The 23,808-nt window shown below is 39.5% G+C and overlaps 1 protein-coding gene across 1 annotated transcript; it reads right to left on the bottom strand.

Annotated features, from left to right (window-relative positions):
* Positions 1 to 2,488: 2,488 nt before the first annotated feature.
* LOC108664360 (sorting nexin-13) lies at positions 2,489 to 14,989 on the bottom strand. The gene is made up of 17 exons (XM_047883140.1): positions 14,926 to 14,989; positions 14,597 to 14,724; positions 13,888 to 13,993; positions 13,398 to 13,493; positions 12,746 to 12,867; positions 11,726 to 11,934; positions 10,335 to 10,507; positions 9,514 to 9,760; positions 8,768 to 8,926; positions 8,068 to 8,132; positions 7,684 to 7,830; positions 6,860 to 7,014; positions 6,367 to 6,475; positions 5,313 to 5,448; positions 4,191 to 4,564; positions 2,897 to 3,382; positions 2,489 to 2,704 (listed from the first exon to the last, which is right to left on the bottom strand). The coding sequence occupies exons 2-17, from the start codon at positions 14,701 to 14,703 to the stop codon at positions 2,489 to 2,491; spliced, it is 2,907 nt and encodes a 968-aa protein (XP_047739096.1). The 5' UTR covers positions 14,704 to 14,724; positions 14,926 to 14,989.
* Between the last annotated feature and the right edge of the window lie 8,819 nt (positions 14,990 to 23,808).

The raw sequence follows: 23,808 nt of genomic DNA, 5'->3' as shown, positions 1-23,808 counted from the left end.
ATATAATAATTAATTAATGGTAAAACACTCAGAGAAATCCGTGAGACTTTGTCCAAATATTTCTGCACTTCTCGCTCTTGTGTGGGTCATCCTGACCCAGTTTGGCGCGGTAAAATAGCGTAGCAGTGGTAAGTGCAGAAAGTGTGTCACTATCCGGACAATGTAACCAATCAATTTTTAAAAATTTAACAATATTTCTTGTAATAATTTCAAATTCATTTATTTAATTTAAATTCACTTTAAATAATTATATCGTAGTGACTTTATTGAATAAAATGGCGAGGTTTTTTGTCATGAGGTGAAGACATCAACGCGAGGAACACTCAGATAAATAAGCGAGACTTGGTCCAAATAGCGATGAACTTTTTACCCTGTGTGGGTATATTTTGACTATACCCGTTAATTTGTATTAGTAAATGTTATAAAATAATGACACTTTTAACCATGTGTTTTTACCATTTAGACAACAAGATCCAATCATTTTCCGAGTAAATGTTCCAAAATAATGACAAAATATCACAGAAAATACAGAATAAATAACATTCACGCTTGCGACACACGACAATATACAGCAGCAAGAGAAATCTACACATTTGTATTTCATGTATAACACACAAAACTGGCCAACAACATTTTGATGAGAACATGTCATGAGTAAAAGTTCGGATGCAGATAAATAAACAAGAATACGGAACAATATACAATCTGGCATAAATGTTCAAGGATTAAGAACATTATCTTATCAGTCTTTTTACAGCTCTTTATTTAAGCGAGAAGTATCGTATCCTTGATATTTGAGGATCGTAAAGATTTCCTACATTTTCCACCTTGTTACCTAAATTGAACATGCTTCAAAAATGTTGCCTCTCTCACAAATGTTGTAAATTTGTATTGATAAAACAGTGAATAAATATTTTGAATATAAAACTGCCAGTCCTGCGTATCTTTATTTGCTCACCCATTGTCATACAAAAGGTAGCTAAATCCTTCCAATAGGTCAATTTCCATCATTATATGAACCACTGTTCAAACTCAAAAAACGTCTGTATCCTAGCATTGGTCCAGTGACCAAGCACACAAATATTACACCTACGATTAGTGGGTTCAAGTCCCAGCGAGCTGTGAAAATTCTGCGATGTCGCTTGTTTGCGATGCTTACTGCGTGGCCGCGGCATCTTAGCTAAAACACGAATATCCGGACATTCTGCAGGTGAATGTTCTGCAAATGCTGAATGTCCTGCACATGATGAATGTCCATCAAACGATGAATGTCCATCAAACGATGAATGTCCATCAAAGGATGAATGTCCATCAAAGGCTGTATGTCCATCAAGCGATGTCATGGGGTCGCATCTTGCGCGTCTGTATGGCGCCTCGCACGGCCACGCGGGGCGAGCCCATGTGAAGAGACCTGTAAATTAATACTTCAATTATTTGCGTATTTATCAATAATTTATTTATCCATTTATTTAATTATTATTTTACTTATTTTACCGATTATTCAGTCGGATTATTATGTTACTTCTTTAGCTAATTATTAAATTATATTCATAGCTAACTTATTCATACTATTCATCTTCCAATTGGAAGGCACTTCAGTTCCCTTTTATTTTCAATCGATGAATATTTTTAGATAATTAATATTTTAAATATTTAAATATTAATTAATATTTTTAAATGATTCTATTTTGGAAGTGCAGAGCCTCCAGTTCTTCAGCTTACAACTTGTTACCATTGCAATTAAATAAAAATTAAAATAAAAATTAATTCATCAGTTGATTTTTTAATTAAATCAATGAATTGGGGCTGAAGAAAAAATATCAACTTCACTGCTAATAATTACTTGAATTCAAAGCGTTTCATTATTATTAAAAAAAATACAAAGAGTTTTGCAATGCGTACATAAATTGAGAGCTATCCATAAACTTATTATACAATCCATATATACTGTATACACCGCCAAAATTTGACGGGTTATAATAAAATTTTCAGTCCAATGATAGGACCAAGAACATGACAAATTATATACGTACGGTATACGTTTTAATATATATAGTCCTGGGGCCATACCATCAAAAATATTAGGAGTTTGAAACCACTGACAGTTTTACAGGCTAAAACCACCAATCAGACAAGAAATCGGCCGTTATGGGAACCTGGGCGAGTTTTGTGGTAATGCCGTGTGATTTAATATCGCAAATAATTTTATTATTAGGTTAATTTATTTATAATATAGTAGGTATTTATATTATATAAATACTATATTATATATATATGTATATATATATATATTGGCTCCTCAATTCATCTATAGTCTATAACTATATTATAGACTATACTATGCTATAAAAATACTATATTATATTTTATTATTTGATATATTTACAGTATTTATGAAGAGACACACCGTATAAGTGGAGCAGCCTGCCTATACGGCTGCAACACGGTCTCAATAATTATATTATTAGGTTAATAGTCTAAGTATTTATCAATATACACACCGTATAAGTGGAGCAGCCTGCCTATACGGCTGCAACACGGTCTCAATAAGCCCCTGCAGCAACACGTGCAGCAGACGCGTGTTAAACACGCGCCACTGCACGCACTCGTACACGCTCAACACGCCACGTCCTGACGTCTGCGACCCTAGCAGTGCACGCAGCTCATCGCTGATACTTGACAGCAGACAGAGCCGTGCTGACACCTGCACGGGGGTTATGAGCTGACTTATACGCACTCTAGAAAACACATCTTACACAAATAGCCTAAACGTATGTAGGCTTGTATACTAGTATAGGTATTTCATGTATTGCACTCCATAATTGGAATAATTGTAACAATAATAATAATATTAATAATAAAAATAATAATAATAAATGAATAATGCATAATTGACCTGCGTGAGAAGTTGCGTGTCGCGGTCCCGTGGCGCGGACGGCGGGGCCAGCTCCCCATGGGGCCACACCGAGTCTTTGAAGGCTTTAATATAATCAGCAACTTGTTCAGGTGAGGTGATATATCCTACAAAGTCTATTATACGACGGTTAACAATATCCCCGAACATTGCCTTCAGTATTTGTCTCAGGAAAAGCACGATGCGTCTTCTAAACCACTGGTCTTTGCTGCGGAGTTCGAATACTTCGTCCATGAGTAACAACAATATCCGTAGAGGAATGTTGTCGTCAGCTTCTAAATCAACACTTCCTCGTGTCAGCAGCTCTGATGGCTGACACCTCAAGGATGTAGGCACGTCAGCAGGTACAGCTGATGTCGGTTTGTTGATGAATCTTCTCGCGCCATCAACCATGCCATCAACAGTGTTGAATACCGTGTCTGGCATGGCACGAACTGCCACCCGGAGACCGCCTAACCCTTCCTCAACCTGCGGGTGAAAAAGGTTTAATTTCAACCACGCACCATTAAGGGGTTAATTTCAACCACGCACCATTAAGGGGTTAATTTCAACCACGCACCATTAAGGGGTTAATTTCAACCACGCACCATTAAGAGGTTAATTTTAACCATTATTGACAAGCACAGCGTCGGGACGGGAAAGCATAAACTCGTTAGGTTGATCTCAACCACTGGATCAAATATGCCAACTGACATTATCTTATGGTTATAGTTATTTAGATACTCCACATTTGGCTGAAGAAAAATACCAAATACTATTATTATTATTACATTATTAGTAGGTAGCAAGTTAATATACCTACTTCAATTCCAAACAAAAATGTTACGATCAGTTCGAAGTTCTGGTGAAATCTTAACATGACCCACTTAACATGCCCCACTTGACATGCCCCACTTGACATGCCCCACTTGACATGCCCCACTTGACATGCCCCACTTGACATGCCCCATTTAACATGACCCACTTAACATGACCCACTTGACATGCCCCACCTAACATGACCCACTTGATATGACCCACTTGACATGACCCACTTGCCATGACCCACTTGACATGACCCACTTGACATGACCCACTTGACATGACCCACTTGACATGACCCACTTAACATGTCCCACTTGACATGCCCCACTTGACATGCCCCACTTGACATGACCCACTTGATATGACCCACTTAACATGACCCACTTGACATGACCCACTTACATGACCCACTTAACATGTCCCACTTAACATGTCCCACTTGACATGACCCACTCAACATGACCCACTTAACATGACCCACTTGACTCACCCTCTTGGCGAGCGTGTATTGCTGGTGGTACGGCGTGTGGTCAAGGAACCTAAGCATGAGATCCTGCAGCCCAGGATGGCTCTGCAGCGACGGAGGCGACACGATGGCGCTAAGCCATTCATTTAATTCAGTCCTTCGTTTTTCTAGGAACCAAGCTGCTAAATTATTGAGCATTTTCTTGCTAGGGAAGGATAGGGATCCTAAATCCAGGAATTTAGAGGATATGGCTAAATGGAAATCATGGAAGTCCGAGTAGCGCCGGAAGACGTGCCATAGTTCCTCCTTGCCTGAGGGATCTCTGTGGACCACGCGAACCTGGTACACAGCGTGACTTCTGGTGCCTTCACGTACCACTTCTGCACACACGTACAACTTTGTCTTATTCAATTAAATATTAAACATTACACACAAACACAACTCTATGTCACTTAAATATGAAAAATCAATAAAAAAATATTTATTTTAACCCTGATGCCTGGTACACAGCGTGACTTCTGGTGCCTTCACGCACCACTTCTGCTCATACATGCAACTTTGTCTTATTTAATTAATTATTAAACATTACACACGCGCACTACTCTATTTCACTTAAATATGAAACATTATTAAAAACTATTTGTTCATGTTGAGTGGGGCAGAACTCAACAGCCAACACGACTGCCAGATGGCATTAAAACGGCCAAGGCCGCGGACAAAAAGGCCTAAGATTCCATATATTCTAGTAAATTTGTAAATTCCAGTGCAAAAAATTTAGTTTTCCTTTTTTCGCACTTTTCATAATTTAATAATGAAGTACCGATATCATAAATTTTTGGCGGCCAACGCAAGTAAAAAATAAATAAATAAATAAATAAATCGCGGAATTTGTCCGGAAAAAAGGCCCTGCCTGGTTCACGACTTGTATTCTGGTGCCTTCACGCACTACCTTTCTTTGTACATACACAGAATTTTTATTAATTCAATTAAACACGAAACATTAATTAGCATGCACAGAACGTCTATTCATTCAATTAAATATGAAATATTAATTAGCATCGGGTAATACTAATTTATTTTAGCCATGATGTCAGGTTAAGCATCAAAGCCTCATTAGGCGAGGGTAACCTGCGGCAGTGATGGCAGCGCTGAGGGTATAGGGGCGGGCGGAGAGGGAAGGCGTCCTCGTGTGGCCGGGGGAGGCGTGAAGTGAGGGCGCGGGGGAGCCTGTGTGGGAGGACGCACGTGATCCCCCACCTCCGTTCTAGAGAAAAATATATATACTTATTTATATTGCCTAAATATATATATATCAAAATATAGATATTTATGAAAAATAAATATATACTTATTTATATTGTTTACATAAATATAGACAGCCTATATCTATATAGCCCCTATATATATATAGAGATATTTATGAAGGTTTCCATCTTGTTCCGTTAACTACAAGGTTTACTTTTAATGGCATGATATTATTTATTCACTGAAAACGTCAATAGATAATTTCCATTGTGAATATATCCATTGTAATTATTTATTTGACCATTTTATTTATCCATTGCAATAATAAAAATTCGTTTCATAGCAGAATATTTACTATAAATATTTATGGTGCCTTCGATTATTGAGATCATCCAAATTTCATGAAAATTAACACAAACTTTTCCACTTTGTTACAAAATTTAAATATCACAAGAAACCTAACACATAACACACATTAACTTAAAAAATACCGTAATTCTATTTCCCCAGTTCCATTACCTCAACAACTTGAATAATTACCCAAAAGGGAAAGAATTATCACATTTTAATTATATTTGATGAATAATATTTTATTCGTCAGGACGTTCACCACTCAGTCAACTGACGTCACTAGAGGTGCACCACTCAGTCAACTTACGTCATTAGAAGTGCACCACTCAGTCAACTGACGTCATTAGAAGTGCACCACTCAGTCAGCTGACGTCATTAGAAGTGCACCACTCAGTCAGCTGACGTCATTAGACGTGCACCACCTGTCTCTTATACACATCTAGATGTGTATAAGAGACAGACGCGCACCACACAGTCAGCTGACGTCATTAGTCGTGCACCACTCAGTCAGCTGACGTGCACCACTCAGTCAGCTGACGTCATTAGACGTGCACCACTCAGGCAGCTGACGTCATGAGACGTGCACCTGCTCAGACGAGGCGAGGCTGGCGTCGTCCTGCGAGTCGTCGTCGTCAGACCGCGACGTGTCCCTCAGCAAGTCCAGCTCTGCCAGCAGCCGCACATACCACACCGACCTGCAACACGTTATTACATTACAATTATATAATAGCCACTAGTACATTAGACTCATATATTGATTATATATGCCACACATTAGACTCGTATTGATTTATAACTAAACAATCCCGATTTATACCGCACATACCACACCGAACTGTAACCCGTTATTACATTAAAATTATATACTGGCCATTAATACATTAGACTCTTATTACGCCGTACTAAACCATAACTATTATCAGACTACACTAAACTGAAATTATTCTTAGAATTTAAACTAAAACTATTATTGGACTATTAAACTAAAACTATTATTAGACTATTAAAATAAAACTTACATTATACTAAAACTATTATATATTTGATAATAATAAATGTAATTAATCATGAAAGAATACCTTCTGAAGCCCGGCAGGAAGAGGTCGTTCTCCATCATGGTGTTGACGAGCGCCTGTTGCACCTCGTCAAACCAGGTCTCCGTGACGTGCTCAGAGCGCAGCCGCAGGATCAGGCGCTTCACGATGCTGTCGTCGATAACAACCCGTGGATTGGCCTGCAGTCAGAAATATATTCATTTAATTTTGATATAAATTACATAAAGTAATATAATTAATATGATTTCATCTACCACCACAGGATTTACCTTTAAAAATGAAAAAAGTGGTACGGTATCAAGATAATTTCAGAACTGTTTCATGTACCACCCGAAAATTGGCCTTAAACGATGAATAAATTTGTATAACTTTTATTATTATTTCAAACGATATTCATCTACACAGCAGATTCATTCAGGCCCTCAACATCATAGGCACCCTTGAACCCGCAACAAAATACCATCAATAGGTACAATATAAAGCTTCTGACATTTTCATTAAAATAACTATACACATTATAAGGACGCAAGTACGCACCATCTTATAATGGTGATATTATTATAAATAATCAACTTGGTCATCATTACTGTATTACAAGAATAATGAAAAAATGAAAATAAACTCTAGAGGAAATCAAATAACATCGGCCCCGGCATGATCGTTATACGTTAATTAATTCCCGTACCTATCGTCAATCTCATTATTTCTCTATGAAAAAAAAAACAGATATAGAAATAAGAAGCAGCTTGTTTTCTCTGTAACAAAAATTATATACTATCAATAATATTAAAAGAAAGAAATAATTATAATACTAATAATAATAAAAGAAAAATACTAATATGGCCGACCTTCTCACTGAGGTATTGTTCATACATGACTTCAGCCTCGACTTTATGAGGCGCCAGGTCGTGTGCGCTGAAGTGGTCGTGGCAGAGTCCTGGTAAGCTGCTCACACTGCTCCTGCTGGGGGGCATGGTGGTGGTAGTATCTGAGGACTTGCCACTCATATTGCTGCTTTTACTGCTACTGTTAATGTTTTTACTGCTGCTGCTGATGTTACTGTTGTTGTTCTTGGAGGTGAGGGACGACGAAATGTTTGACATGGCCTGACGAGCGTGGCCCGTGTTGCGGCGGACGGTCCCTGTGGGGGCGACGTCCAAGTCGCTGTAGGGACGACCAGGGTCGCCATAGGGACGGCAGGCATCCGCCGCAGCGGCAGCGACCGCCTCAGCCTCCAGGTGCTGGAGACGGTCCAGCTCCAGGGCGCAGAAGCGCTCGCTCACCGTCGTGCGCCAGCCTGGAAAATGCCTACATTTGAAACGTGGGGCAGATTTTTCTGCATCTTCTGCACAAGTCGGCAAATTTTGCATTAATATGGGTCATATTTTGGTGCCATAGTGAGAAATACTCGCCTGATTCCAACTGTCCATTTGGAAGCAAAATGGACATAAAAATAATTGATTTCGAATTCTGGATGAACGTTTATTTGAACGCACGCTCATTTGAAAGCTGCTTCGTAACACAAAAAAAAAACATTTCAAGTTGATCTAGAAAAAAAGTAGCTTCATTCCACAATAGAGCAACAAACTAAGTCAGAAGGTAGTTTTCACAAAATGTTGAGATCTCACACTCTATGTTGAGGTAGTGATGGTAGCATGAAGTAGTTAGTATTCACACTCTATATTAAGGTAGAGATGGTAGCATGGAGTAGTCGGTACTCACACTCTATGTTGAGGTAGAGATGGTAGCATGAAGTAGTTAATACTCACACTCTATGTTGAGGTAGTGATGATAGCATGTGGTAGTGATGGTAGCATGAGGTAGTGATGGTAGCATGAGGTAGTGATGGTAGCATGAGGTAGTCTGTACTCACACTCTATGTTGAGGTAGAGGTTGAGGTAGTGATGGTAGCATGAAGTAGTTAGTACTCACACTCTATGTTGAGGTAGAGGTTGAGGTAGTGATGGTATCCTACAGACGCAAGGTAGTTCAAGAAGTGGTCAAGTGTGAGGGAATTTTTCAAGATGGCATCCAACGGCAACTGGAAGAGCTTCCCTCGCGCCTCAGACACCTCGTAATTAACGGACAATCCTGCACAAATAATATATTTTTAACTTCAGAAATAACATCAAGATGAGTATATATTTTGCGCACATGAAATGTATTGGTACATATGCGTATCACGAAATGTACTTCTCCAGGAGGTAGTGGTTCATAATTCAGGTTGCCTAAAATCATCCAAATCCGAGAACAAAAAAGGCCGATAATTCAATGTATACTAGTTTATTTGCAGATTCCGTTATAAAAATTCCATTTATTTTCTTTTTGATGTATTTAAAATTTAATTAGGAAGTACCCCTATCATAAATTTTAGCCGGCCAACGCAATTGAGAAAAACTAAATCACGGAATTTGTCCGGGAAAAATGACCGTCCGGCAACCCTGCTTAAAAAAAAGTACAAAAAATGAAATAATAGTACAAGATGAAGCAATCGTAGTCAACGTGTTAATATATGGTACGAGCAAATCTATCACACATCATAACATGTATCCAATGAACTCCTTAAATTGACAACATATCGATACGAAAAAATCGATTTAAAATATAAAATTAAGAAAAAATTGATTCAAAAATCGAAAAAATCGACAAAATATTGATTAAAAAAGACGTTTCTTCACCCATGGAGTCAGTGTCAGCTCCCTTATCAAGCCTGTTGATTCTGGCATCAATATTTTTACGAAGAAAGTCGAGGCTGTTGATCTGCTGCTTGACTTCAGTGCCCTCCTCCCGCCCGCCCGAGTCCTGGGACCGTAAGTGTGTCAGCTCACGACACACTAAAGTGCGGATGGCGTCGAGCTCCTCGATCTGCGCTGTCATTTTGATGACGTTCACGAACATCTCCGTGCTGATGGGGATGTCCGTGCACTGAAATATGGGAAAAGTTCAGGGAAATGGGCTGAAATAAATTAATGTTTCAAGAAAATAGACTGAAATAAGGGAAAAGTTCAGGGAAATGGGCTAGTAGATTGTAAATATGATCAATACGTATAGTACAGTTAAATTTAAATATAAAGTCCATTCAGATCACCGAGGAGGGGCAACACAAAGATTCTCGAATTCCTAATGAATTAAAAACCAAAGCGAATGTATTCTTGAAAAAATGTTTATATTTATTGAATCAAATTTTTATCAATTTAAGATAGGTACTCCCTCGTCGGGAACAAGATGAGAAAAATTTTGAGCTGATTTCACCAAAGTACAAAAACCTATAAAAAGTAAGATTTTTCCAAAGCAAAATCATGAAGATAACCAAAAAATGTTTGAATTTTGGAGCCGATTTCACCAATGTACCTATAAAAAGTAAGATTTTTCCAATGCAAATCAACGAAGATAAATAAAAAATGTTTGGATTTTGAGCCGATTTCACCAATGTACCTATAAAAAGTAAGATTTTCCAATGCAAAATCATAAAGATAATTAAAAAGTGTTTGTAATTTACCGCCCAGACGATCATCCTGTTGATCTGGTCAGGATCAGACAGCGTGCGGATCAGAGGACGAAGAACGGACGAAGCGAGCAGCTCGATGACGATGGCTTTGAGGGGCGCGTTGGAGAACTCGTCGGGCGGCAGCAGGAAATACACCACGATCTCCAGCAGGTCACTGAGGTAATCTGTGGGTAATGAAGGGTTACCGTGTCTGTTGTCACTGAGGTAATCTGTGGGTAATGGAGGGTTACCGTGTCTGTTGTCACTGAGGTAATCTGTGGGTAATGAAGGGTTACCGTGTCTGTTGTCACTGAGGTAATCTGCGGGTAATGAAGGGGTACCGTGTCTGTTGACACTGAGGTAATCTGTGGGTAATGAAGGGGTACCGTGTCTGTTGTCACTGAGGTAATCTGCAGGTAATGAAGGGGTACCGTGTCTGTTGTCACTGAGGTAATCTGCGGGTAATGAAGGGTTACTGTGTCTGTTGTCACTGAGGTAATCTGTGGGTAATGGAGGGTTACTGTGTCTGTTGTCACTGAGGTAATCTGTGGGTAATGAAGGGTTACCGTGTCTGTTGTCACTGAGGTAATCTGGGTAATGAAGGGTTACCGTGTCTGTTGTCACTGAGGTAATCTGTGGGTAATGAAGGGTTACCGTGTCTGTTGTCACTGAGGTAATCTGTGGGTATTGGAGGGTTACCGTGTCTGTTGTCACTGAGGTAATCTGCGGGTAATGGAGGGTTACCATGTCTGTTGTCACTGAGGTAATCTGCGGGTAATAATGGATTACCTGACCAAGGAGTGAATAAGTAGCAAGACATTAAATGTTATAAAACAAGACGCAAATTTCACTTGCGAGATCAACTATCGCCACTTAGATGTCCACGACCAGCCATGATAATTTCCAATATCCATGAGAATTGCCAAGATGGTCGAATCAAAACTTAATTGATAAAGAACTCCCACAGCCTTTATGGGCACAGATTTCCACGATCTCCCAGAAGGAAATCAAACCCATAACTAAATAAAAATGATGTAATACATGAAGAAATAACAATGTATAGAAGAATAAACAATAAAACATAAAAGAATAAGAAGTTATTTCCATGAGAATGCCGACCCTTCTCGGCGTAATACATGAATAAATAACAATGTATAGAAGAATAAACAATGGAATATGTAAAAATAAATAGTCACTTCCATGAGAATGCGACCCTTCTCGGTGTAATACATGAATAACTAACTAACAATGTATAGAAGAATAAACAATAAATATAAAAGAATAAATAGTCATTTCCATGAGAATGCCGACCCTTCTCGGTGTAATAGGTACATGAATAAATAACAATGTATAGATGAATAAACAATAAAAGAATAAGAAGTCATTTCCAATAGAATGCCGACCCTTCTCGGCGTCCTCCTTGAGGCAGACGTTGTCCCGACAAATGTCGCGCTCGCGCTCGGCCTCCTTGTCGAAGAAGGCCGTGACGAGGTCGTGGCTTTGTTGACGCGCCTGCACGGCCTGACGTGCCTCTCTGAACAGACGTAAGTGCCCTGCTACGTCGTCCACAAGACGTGTCGTCAGGTACGTCGCCCAGTCAGCGTTTTTACACCTGCAAATTGCGTTAATGTTGGGTTTTACTACCTAAAATAGAATGTTAGTCGTTATTTCGGCATTCTAATGCTAAAAGTGACAGGTAATTCAGTATTTCGGCATTCTATTGCTTAAATTTGAAGGTAAATCATTATTTTGGCATTCAAATGCTTGAAATGAGAATTGCGTTAAGTGTTCTTATACTTGAACTAGAATTTTAGACGTTAAATATGCATTTATTGAACCTGGAACCAATGACGCAACTAATTAGTACTGGGTAGCTGAGGTTCATATACTTGGTATTGAATTGAAAGTCTTTTCATATTCACAGCTGAGAATACATTGATGCAAATGCAATGCTAAGCACACCAGACTAGTTCTGCCCTTTATAAACGATTGCGTTCGCTAGTGTAACATTGCACATACGATAAACTAAGCCTTCATATTGTTATACTTGTATGCACGAAGTACAAGTTGTTATTATAGTCACCTGCTTGCCAGCACCACAAGGTGCCAATATTCACCTGTTTGCCAGCACCACAAGGTACCAATATTCACCTGTTTGCCAGCACCACAAGGTGTCAATAGTCACCTGTTTGCCAGCACCACAAGGTGCCAATAGTCACCTGTTTGCCAGCACCACAAGGTGCCAATAGTCACCTGTTTGCCAGCACCACAAGGTGCCAATATTCACCTGTTTGCCAGCACCACAAGATGCCAATATTCACCTGTTTGCCAGCACCACAAGGTGCCAATATTCACCTGTTTGCCAGCAACACAAGGTGCCAGTATTCACCTGTTTGCCAGCACCACAAGGTGCCAGTATTCACCTGTTTGCCAGCACCAACAGACACTGATGCAGTGAGTGATGAAGTTGGTTGGTGAAGCCAGGACTTGAAGATAGGCGGCCGTACCATGGGTAGATGAAGTCACGGAATATATATGACAGGACCTGGAAAGCAATGAAGTTAATTTTGGTTTTGAAAATTTCAAACCGATGAACGAAGACAAGACATAAAAAGCAAGCATTGTTCTCTCAAAAAAAAAAAGCAAATACGCCCTAGAACCAGACTCACAAACATATAATCTTGATGAGACACTACATACATTATAGAGCCAAGAATTGACTAGTAAGAATTCCAATGCTTTATGTAACTCCAAACTGCACAGGATAAATGTTAGAATGTTAGGAAATATCAATAGTCAATGTCCTATTATTTAAATATCAATAGTCCATGTCCTAATAGTCCTATTTACTGTCATTTTTAACTCAAAATACATGGTAAAATGTACACTCATCACCTTGCCTTACAAGTCTATATGTTTTGTACGATATGTACACTCATCACCTTGCCTTACACATCAATGTTTTGTACGATATGTACACTCATCACCTTGCCTTACACGTCAATGTTTTGTACGATATGTACACTCATCACCTTGTCTTACACGTCAATGTTTTATATAATAAACATATTTCACCTGCTGGATCTGCTCATCGATGACAGGAGAGCCTGTAATGCGCCGGTCTTGTATGTCCAGAGTCCTGCCATTGTCCTCGGACATGGAGCTTGCAACCTGTGCACAGATATCTATTCATTTACAACACACAATGATTTGAAATTGTATGCTATAAGGCAAAATATATTAAATCTTGAATAAAGTTGCCATGTTCAAGAAAAACATAGTTTTAATATATATAAAAATAAAAAAATTATTACAGTTATAAATCTAATCTTGATAGTACTACAGTAGTTGAAAAATTTTGGAATAATTTTCCCAGGAGGGATAAATAATTCATCAATTTTTCAGGGTAATAAATGGATTACATTAGTATTTTAGGGCTTAATACAGCCACAAATATGACAATGTCAACATCAGTGAGAGGAGTAAGATAGAATATTTGGCATTTTGAATTGAACAAAAATGTGAATAATTTCAGGCAGGCATATCATCCACAAAGTAAACTTACCTTGATGCCAGCATGGCACAGCAAAGGGCGGACATGTGAACGATGCACAGCGCACCACCAGCCTTCCGACTCAACAAGAAAACACCACCGCACTGACACTATGCATCTGATGCAAAAAATTAATTAATTAATTAGTAAATGTAATAATCTAGATGTAATAATTAATTTAATTTTTTTTAATTAATTATATATGATATCAAATCAGAAATAACTGCTCAATAACTTAAATAGGCTCAAAAACTATCTGTTACAAAAATGATTAACTGAATTGAATATGCTATAAATCAACAGTTCATATTCCAGTTTGATAAGCTAAAGACTTAAGTTGAAACAACACCAGTATAAACTTATTGCAACCTACCTAGCCCCTCCAAGGGGAAAGATACTAACTAAGGAATTTTTAGAAATGAACATAAAACATTAATTAATTATGCACAAAATTGAAGAAAAGTTCTCGCTAATAAACAGGTGATGTTTTGCAAATTCTCTGGCATCTTCAGATGGTAGGAGGTGATTCAACTAAAATTTTTAAATCTTCATATATATTTGTTAAAGACAGTATCCACAATGTCTATTTAACCTGCATTGTTATTGGAAAGAGAGAATTTTACCAACAAAAGTTTTCAAGGCAAATATTTGCTACCAAGTACATTACGAATTAATTAAGTAAATAAATGTAAATCATAAAATAAACAGCAAGTCCAGTCACCCAGCAAAGAAGGCAATGAGTGCCAAGATGATGGCAGAGCAGCAGTTAAATCCTAGGGAGACAACCAGCAGCACTGCACCAGCAGCCCACCACGGCCACCCAGCCATCAATGAAGCAAAACCACTTATCTGAAATTTACATGAGATGAAAATAAAAAAAAAGCAAACTTTTACCAGTACTATCTTAAAAAACACTTTTTTATTGTCAAAACATCTTTGTTTATTTCTACACAGCTTCCATTGCTACTATCAATAGTCATAGATTTTAGAAAATGAAATTTCCAACTGGGTATGAAAGCTGGCTAGCAATCATATTTATCTGGGTCTTACCTGCTATTCCAAGTACATAAACAGGAAATCCAGATACATATAAATTAAGAGAATTAGATCATATTAATGTATCCATAAAATTCAATTATTCATTCTGAAATTGAAAAATTTTATTTCTTGAAAAGTCTCACTACTCACTAGTGTCAATTAAAATTATAGATTTTTGTTTTACTATAAAAATTTCTTATATTAGCATAAAAAATCAAAGAAAACTCTTTTAAGTAAATCTGTTGTTTTTAAGGTACCTAATAAAAGTAAAAAAAAATATAAATAATAATTTAAGTTTAAGATAAACAATGTGTTGCAACCTGCAATAATAATTTTCATGAGGGTTATATATGTATTTAGATAGTTTTCAAAATAAGGCATCTATTTTCACTTTAGTTTGGTAAATGGTTTTGACCATAGTTATGGTATTTATTTTGGACCATAGTCACCACCATATACCCCTAACTGGAGACACCTGACAGAAGCAACTCACAAGTGAGCCTAAAATATCCCAGCTTGCAGACTATTTTACCCATTTCAATGGCCCTCATGCTCATAGAAAATTAAAATTATTCATTTTTGTTCAAGATTTTTGAAAGTGAATAATCTAAGATAGGTACCAGTATTATTTTTTACTAACCACAATTTTTGAAAAATTCCATTGGATATTCAAGATTGGACCATAGATGACAAATTTATCATATGTAATTTCAATTCCTAAATTTAAAAAGTGACACAGTGACATGTATGATGTAAGAATATCTTAGATTTGTCCTAATTTTTTTTAAAGGCCTCCCACACTCACCATTCCAACAAAAAAAAAAAGGAATTGATTTTATTAATTAAAAACAGGGAATGGTTTCATGTCAATGATCAGGGCCCCGACCTTAACGCCTCTGATGGTGGCCTACACTGACTCCGAGGGTCATGGAGTGTCTCGGATGTCGCCCAGCGCTGTACTTACAAGAAAAGCCATGCAGCCCTCGTGCATCCATCCGCTTTCCGCACCGACAAGAGTGGGGTTCGCATACATTTGCGCCAACTCGAAGAGCAATTGAGACGCGGAAGGAGTCGGGATCTAGAAGTGTTCCAAGAGCATCCGAATGAATAGCGTGAAGCCACAAGCCACTCTCTCTCCTCCCCGCCGCAAGTAGACAAGCCCTGGATATTTGGTCCGCTGCCTCTAAAAGCCGCGCTGCGAAGGCCGCAGCCACAGGCCCATCCCAAGTCCTCTGCCGGCCCAAACTTGCGTCCTTGGGCAAAGCAATACCTGCATTCCCATTGCGCCACTCATCCACCGCCATCTGCAAACTGTCGTCCTCAGCCAGTCATACATTATGTAAAACAATTATTTCAGTACATTGAATGATTTAGTATAAATTCTGCATATAGGTATATAAATTATGGATGAATTTTATTATCTGACAGAGCAGCTCATTTTCATCAATCTCACACTCACAGACACCACACCAGGACAGGACTGAGATTACTACATACTACTATAAAGTACTATTAGCAATTTAGCATTAGCATGATTAGGCAGTAGTAGTAAAAGCATTCCAGTCACAGAAAACAAATTTTTTCTACTGATTTTTTATGGCCCTGCCTGCCCTGGGCCAAAAACATTCCTAATTTTTTCCTAAGTTCATTATCTCATGCCAAATACTATTAAGAAATAAGAACTTCAGAGCCTATCAACCAACAATCATTAGACCGTGCCTCGAATGCCTTCCTGACAATTAGGTATGAGTTTTCCTAAGAAATAAGACTCTTAGCAATCTGATGATGATGATAGCTTGTTGGTGAAGAAGAAGTCCAGCGCAGACCACTTGTAACACCTGGACTCAGCAATGATTATTTAATGAAAGACTTCATCTTCTCACTTCAGTTGCACTCTTCTCTCTGCTGGTGCTTACTCTCCACATTGTCAGCAGTCTCTCATTATGTGTATACATGTGAGGCAAATCAGCGATAGATCCAGTGCTCTTCAGTAGCTATAAAAGCTAGGCAACCAGTTTGGGAGAGATAAGTAGCATTTGCTCGCAATTTGGAGTGCTGAACTCTTCTGGGGTAATTACCTCCACCGAGAATCACACACAGAGACATTTGAAGAACTCCCAGGGCATTCATGCTTGATACCATCACCTGTCTCTCACGGTTGTATAGGAGGAAGTGTTCAATCATATCAGGAGGAAGTGTTTAATTGTTTCTTCTACCCCACAATGCAGGCACATGGGAGTGTCAGCCATCCCAAATCAATGCAGGTAAGATCAAACCCAACATGTCCCAGACAAAGGCAATTTAAGACCACTGTAATATGGTGAGAATGACATGCTACCCATGGGACTGGAGGCAACCTTGAACAAATGGAAGCAAGATGATGACCCCTTCCATCAGTAGCCACTGCAGAAACCCAATCCAATTCCCAAAAAACTAAGATAGCATGACCAAAGCACAGCTAGGGCGTCTGTGCAAGGTAGAGGTAACAAGGCAGAGTGATGAAGGTGATGGCAATGTGGGCCTTGGCCCATTGCAGATGCACTGACTTTGATTCATTCAATCGTAAGAGCTGCTTGCGTATGTCATAGAAAAAATTACAACACGTGCTAGTAGGTGATATCAAAAGCAGCAAAGCTACTTGAGAGTCAGAACAGATGACCCATTGAGAAAAGGAGTCAGCTTCAATGAGCCTCAAGGCCTGTAGTATTAAAATCAGTTTGGAAGACGACATGTTGTGATGGGGATTCAACCTCCTAGTAACAGCTCGTTTCATGAATGGAACATAGAGACCACATGAAGTAGATGTACCATCAACAAGTTTTGAGCCATCACAGTAAATTGCCCTGTAATTTCAATATTTCTCATCCAGATGAGCAGCAGAAAAGACAAGGTATGGCGACCTCAGAACTGGATTTGGAAATCAAGACAAATGAGAGAAGACAGACTGCTCCAAGACGGAAATGGATCAAGCACAGGAGTGAAATGACCTTGACAAGGAGGGAGACCAAAATCATGCAATATTTCTGGGCCATATTGAAGAGATGAGGCCTGAGGGTGTAGCACCAAACACAACTACCTATGTCTTATATACCCATTTTGATGATATTCAAGGCAAATGTACATACTGGCAGACAGATATTGGAGCCTCAAACTCAAAGAAGGAACATGAGCCTCACTTTGGAGAGACATTATGGGTGTGGTCTGTCAAGCTCCAAGTATAAGCCATAGACAGGCATTCTGCAGGATCTCTAGCCACTTTAATTGGGCAGAAGAAGCTGTTCCATAGAGTATACTACCATAATCTATCTAGGCCCTTATGAAGTTATGAATACACAGTAAAATAGACACAAGAAATGGGAACTTGCACCCCAGTTTGAGGAAGCCATATATTTGAGAAAATCCATGTGTTGCATCACATCAACACGCAGATAAGTGAGGAAGGGGACCCGCTTGAGAAGTGGGGGCGGTGGGGCATCATCGCATCAAGCATCATTCCAAGTAGCTTATGCTGACGTCAGTAGGTATGTGATTGCTTGGTGATGATACCGCAGTACTGGTACCTTCACTCATTCAACAGTGAAATACTAGAAGGCTGTTTTTTTAATATTTACAACAAAGCCCCATGTTGAATGGCATGAATGAAACTCATCCAAATATCCCTGCATGATAGATTCAGATTTGGCAGCATCCATAGTTGGGCCTTGGTAACAAATGGTGATATCATCGGCATACAGCAGCACCTCCATGCCTGCAAGTTGTGGAACATCCATTAGCATAAGGTTGAAAAGGAGAGGACTCAATGCAGCACCTTGGACCACCCGCATACCTGAAAGGCTGCCAGCAAGGGAAGTGAATCTGACAGTACTTCATTCACTCTAACGCGAGCAGAGCCAGATGTCATTTAACTTGATTCAAGCATGAAAACACTCTCTTAGCCTGGAAACAGCTCCACTAAGTCCAGCTCATTAAGGGGGGGGGGTATACCCTCCAGAAAAACTTCCACATTTACTAACGGATCTTTCTGAAACTTCACTCATACCGGTATATGTAGGTGAAACCAAAATACAAGAACATTTTGTTCATATGATTTTTTTAAAAAAATTAATAGAACAAAAAAGGGAGTAGTACTGTGGAAATCTATCTCCTCCTAGGGTTTTCAAGGTACAACATTGAGACGTATATCATTTGATGCGTAAAGACCATACCAATCCAGGAACAAAGCCCAATTTTTTATTTTTGCCTTAGTTTTTTTACACACATTTTCCTATTTTCTTCTCATTTTCCCACCTCCCCCATTTCAAATCCTAACTATGCACAAATCTAAAAAAGGACTTTGTTACTTGATAGGTATGGTCTTTACAAATCAAATGGTATATGTCCCATCGCTGTAGCTTCAAAACTCTAGGAGGAGCAACTTAGCAAGGAGATAGGTTTGCCATGACAATAAGTGTGAATGTTCAGGAGAGCGCGACAAAGTGCTGCACGCATTGCAATTATTATTATATAATGCAATAGACACTCAATGTAGCAAGGATACAAAACTAAATGTTTCTGGAGCTTGATTCCAGTCATTCCACTTTCCACTCAAGTCTCAAGGATGGTGGCCCACCATCCTTGAGTCTGACTCAAGGATGGTCATAGTAGCAAAGCAGAGAGTTTTTTTAGACTCTCTCTCAAGTTCATTCTTGAGTCCTATAAGTAGACCAGTAAAGTATCATGGATACCAGCATCATCATACATAAGATATTGGTTCAAGTCTTGAGTAAATGAGGAAATTAAAAATGAACTGATTCTAAAAATTCTCTGGTTTGTCACTATCACTATAAACTATGATGGTGGGAGCGAATACTTGCAAACTAGTCTGGAAAAGTCCTATTTTTGTCTGAAATATTGCGGCTGCGCGGCTCTAATATCATATAATTTCAGTAGGTATGAAATCTCGCGGCTCGAATGTCATAAATTTTTGTTTGATTAAATCGTGGTTTATAAATAAATTAGAGACAAATTTTATTGTTGCCATTTGACTGTTTAAGGGTAAAATTAGAGATTTGGGGTAACACATGCATAAACTTTGTAAATAAATTCGCATTCGCACCTCGTAAATGGCTTTTCATGGCCGAGATATGGAATTCACGGCTCGGTGAAATAGAATCATGGCTCGTAGAAATGGAATCACGGCTGGTAAATCCATAAAACCACGGCTCTAAAAATTCAGTCGCAGCTCGCCAAGTAGATATATTCCATACTAGCTTGCAAAGTTGCTGCGTTGCACACCAGACACCTCCTCATACAACGCCAACGGGAACAACGCCAGTTGCCAGGCGGGTTACTGAGCTGCACCTCAGTCCTCACTCCTCAGTCCTCAAGCAAACACTGTCTTTATAGTAGTGCTGGGCAGCAAATTAGTTCCTATCTATTATCTAATTTGTTAAAAAACTCCCCCGCCCACAACCCGCCCCCCTTTCATGATCTGTTGTAGTGTTGTGAAAGCATAAATCAAATCAACGTACAGAGATGGCAATGGTACCTACCATTGGATAGGGCCTAGGGGCAGAATGTCAGCTTTAAGATGAGACTAAAAACCAAAAAGGCCAAATCTGTAAATTTTAGGCGCATAGTGATAAAGCAGAGTTTTTTTAGAGTTTAGACTCTCTCTAGTTCATTTTTGATTCCTATAAGTAGACCAGTAAAGTATCAACTGTATCGTGGTCCTCGTGGATACTAGCTTTACCTATCATACATAAAAAATTGGTTTAAATTTTGATTAAATGAGGAAATTAAAAATGAACTGATTCTAAACAATCTCTGATTTGCCACTATGTTTTAGGATAGACTTCCCCTTAAGAGAAGTCCATCAAAAGGCATCAATCCATATTTTATCAAAGCATTCAAAGGCTCCCAGCCTCCCGGCAGATCTATATAAACAACCAAGCAGCATACCTCAGACTCAGATGCTGCTTGACTCAGCTTGAGGCTCTGAGTCTGAGCAGAGCCGCTCTGCCTGAGTCTGCCAGAGCGTATTTGACTCTCCAGTCTAATGAAAACATCCAAAGTACTCAGTTGTCGTCTAAATCCACACTGACTTGATCTTGATGACAGAAGTTTCATGCGGTCTAACGATATACTCCAGACGAGCAGCCACGAACCGTTCCACTGTTCCAGCAGCTTTCCCAGACATGAGACTAGCCCGACTAGGTGGGCAATCTGACAGAACTGAACTACTGAAATGGCGAACGACTGATTCACGGCATACAGCGGCAACAGCGGCAAAACGAATTCCGCAAAATTTTTGGTGAGTTGTCCCTCAGGGTCGCCTGCCGAAGACCACAACTGAAGTTGAACTGCCCTGGGGCCTGGATGTAATGGACCATCATGATTCCTGCCTTCCGGAACGAAGCCTTCAACACTTCAAGCCGTCGGTATCTAGGCCGTGGGTCGAACCAGCCCTCGGTCGAACGGCCACTTGTCGAAGGACGATAAATTTTGGAACAGAACTATGCTATCTGAAACCTAACCCCAGATGCGGTGAACGTAAAATTACGTAATTTAACGATGCCCGGAAGTCAGATTCGATCCGCGGCCTGGTGGTGCACGGCAGGTGGTGGTCAAAGCCGAAGGAGGACAAAGCCAAGTGGTGCACGGCTGATTGGTGTATATCCGGAGAGATCCAAGGCGTTCGATTCAGGGCTTATTGGTGCACAAAATTGGTGGTGCACGGCTGCGCTCCCGTCCCTCATGGTCGAACTAGTAGTGACGTCACTCTGGTATTGACTAGGTTGGAGTGCATGCCAAGGTGCCAGGATGAAAATATCTATAGCTTTTAGATGGTAGATGTTAGCTCCAGGGCTGATTTGAGAGTTGATTTGCTGGTCTACGGCTGCGCACCCGGTCGAACTAGTAGTGACGTCGTCATTGAACTCAGGTGAATCACGGGAGTCGGGTGTTAAACAATCACCGAAATGTGATCAAACCCGTCGACCAATCCGTCATGGGAATGACGGGATTGTTTACGTTTCTCGATCTCAGTGACGTAACAAGAAAGCTGAACTGAGAGATGAAAATCCGCTTGGGTCAACTATATAGAGTTCAACCATGGGGTCCGACTATCGATATTTTATACCCTAGCATTATTTTGTTAGCTAAACCAATTTACACATTAAAATAATTCAGGTAAAACGATTAGAAATGAAAAATCATTAGAATGATTAAGAAAAACGATTAGGTATTATACCATTCAGCAACCGTTCCCTGCAAAACTGCAAAGTAGACTTTTATACCTTGAAATTTATTTAGCAGTGTATTGAAGTAGAAGAATTGATTGTTCTCTGGTATCTATTCGTATATTTTTCAGTTCTGGAATGAATTGTTAATGCATACTCGACCAGAGTCAACCATGGCTGAACTATAAGTATAAATAAGGTTGTCAACCTTATACTAGTTCAACCATGGTCGGACCCCAGCTCTTTTCATGAGCTCAAGGTCCAAATTCCCAGCAGTCTTTTATTATTTTTCAGACATAAATAATGAAAAACGGCTGTTTCAAGAAACAGTAACTCCTGCTACTGATTTCACATTCGAATTTCTTAAGTGACTCTCAATGTATCTGAAAACAGACAGTTAGAGCAGGCGGAGTCTTTTGTATATACGAGCAGATTCGTGTAGTGTCATCCTGCTCACAATTGATACGAATTTATGAACGTCGTTCTTGAATGGCTGCAAGTTAGAGTAAAATTAATTTAATTTAATTAACTGGACCGAACTGACAGATCCGGCACAACTAACAGGTGCGGCAGAACCAGCAGGTGAAGCAGAACCAGCAGGTGCGACAGAAGCAGCAGGTGCAGCAGAACAAGCAAGTGCAGCCGAACCAGCAGGTGCGGCAGAATCAGCAGGTGAAGCAGAACCAGCAGGTGCGGCAGAACCAGCAGGTGCAGCAGAACCAGCAGGTGAAGCAAAACCAGCAGGTGAAGCAGAACCAGCATTAATGATACACACAGGAAAAGGCCACAATTGGGGGATTGCTGTGTGTAGTAGGAAATGTGTGGCAAAAAGAAGAAGAGAGAAAAATAAAAAAAAAATAAAAAAAAGTATAGCGGCTGATCTGGTTTTTATCGTTACTGAACACTTTTTGAGGTTGAACTAACATGTAGTTAATGGGTCTTGATCGACGCCCAGGTATCAATTTTAACGCTTCCTCAGAAATTGTATTCATCATTGAAGCCACGAGGCGATACGGTGCACTATAGAAACTCAACTATAAATTGTACATCACAATTTTTGGGATATCAAAAACTGTTTCAACAACTGTACATCACTATAGTGTGCATCACCATTTTATACATCACAGTGCTGAACATTACATTGCTGCACATCACATTGCTGCACATCACATTGCTGTACATCACATTGCTGTACATCACAGTGCTGCACATCACAGTGCTGTACATCACAGTGCTGCACATCACAGTGCTGCACATCACAGTGCTGCACATCACAGTGCTGTACATCACAGTGCTGCACATCACAGTGCTGTACATCACAGTGCTGCACATCACAGTGCTGTACATCACAGTGCTGCACATCACAGTGCTGCACATCATAGTGATGTACATCACAGTGTTGTGCATCACAGTGTTGTGCATCACAGTGCTGCACATCACAGTGCTGCACATCATAGTGATGTACATCACAGTGCTGCACATCATAGTGATGTACATCACAGTGTTGTGCATCACAGTGCTGTACATCACAGTGCTGTACATCACAGTGTTGTGCATCACAGTGTTTGTCTCTTATACACATCTAGATGTGTATAAGAGACAGGACTAGGCTTGGTATGGTTAGAATATTTATGGCTAGGTAAAAGTAATATAAGCAAACATGTAACACTGTAAT

The sequence above is a fragment of the Hyalella azteca genome, unplaced genomic scaffold (genome assembly GCF_000764305.2).
Source record: "Hyalella azteca isolate HAZT.00-mixed unplaced genomic scaffold, Hazt_2.0.2 contig12079, whole genome shotgun sequence".
Taxonomy (NCBI): domain Eukaryota; kingdom Metazoa; phylum Arthropoda; class Malacostraca; order Amphipoda; family Hyalellidae; genus Hyalella; species Hyalella azteca.
The sequence above is the reverse complement of the archived record's forward strand: the minus strand, read 5'-3'. Positions and strand labels throughout refer to the sequence as shown.

Excerpts from the sequence above, each read along its gene's own strand:
- LOC108664360 (XM_047883140.1), bottom strand. The coding sequence starts at position 14,703 with ATGGCTGGGTGGCCGTGGTGGGCTGCTGGTGCAGTGCTGCTGGTTGTC. Across the intron at positions 6,476-6,859 it reads TTCCTGCCGGGCTTCAGAAG|GTCGGTGTGGTATGTGCGGC; the intron begins GTATTCTTTCAT and ends AACGTGTTGCAG. Across the intron at positions 2,705-2,896 it reads ACACGCAACTTCTCACGCAG|GTGTCAGCACGGCTCTGTCT; the intron begins GTCAATTATGCA and ends ACCCCCGTGCAG.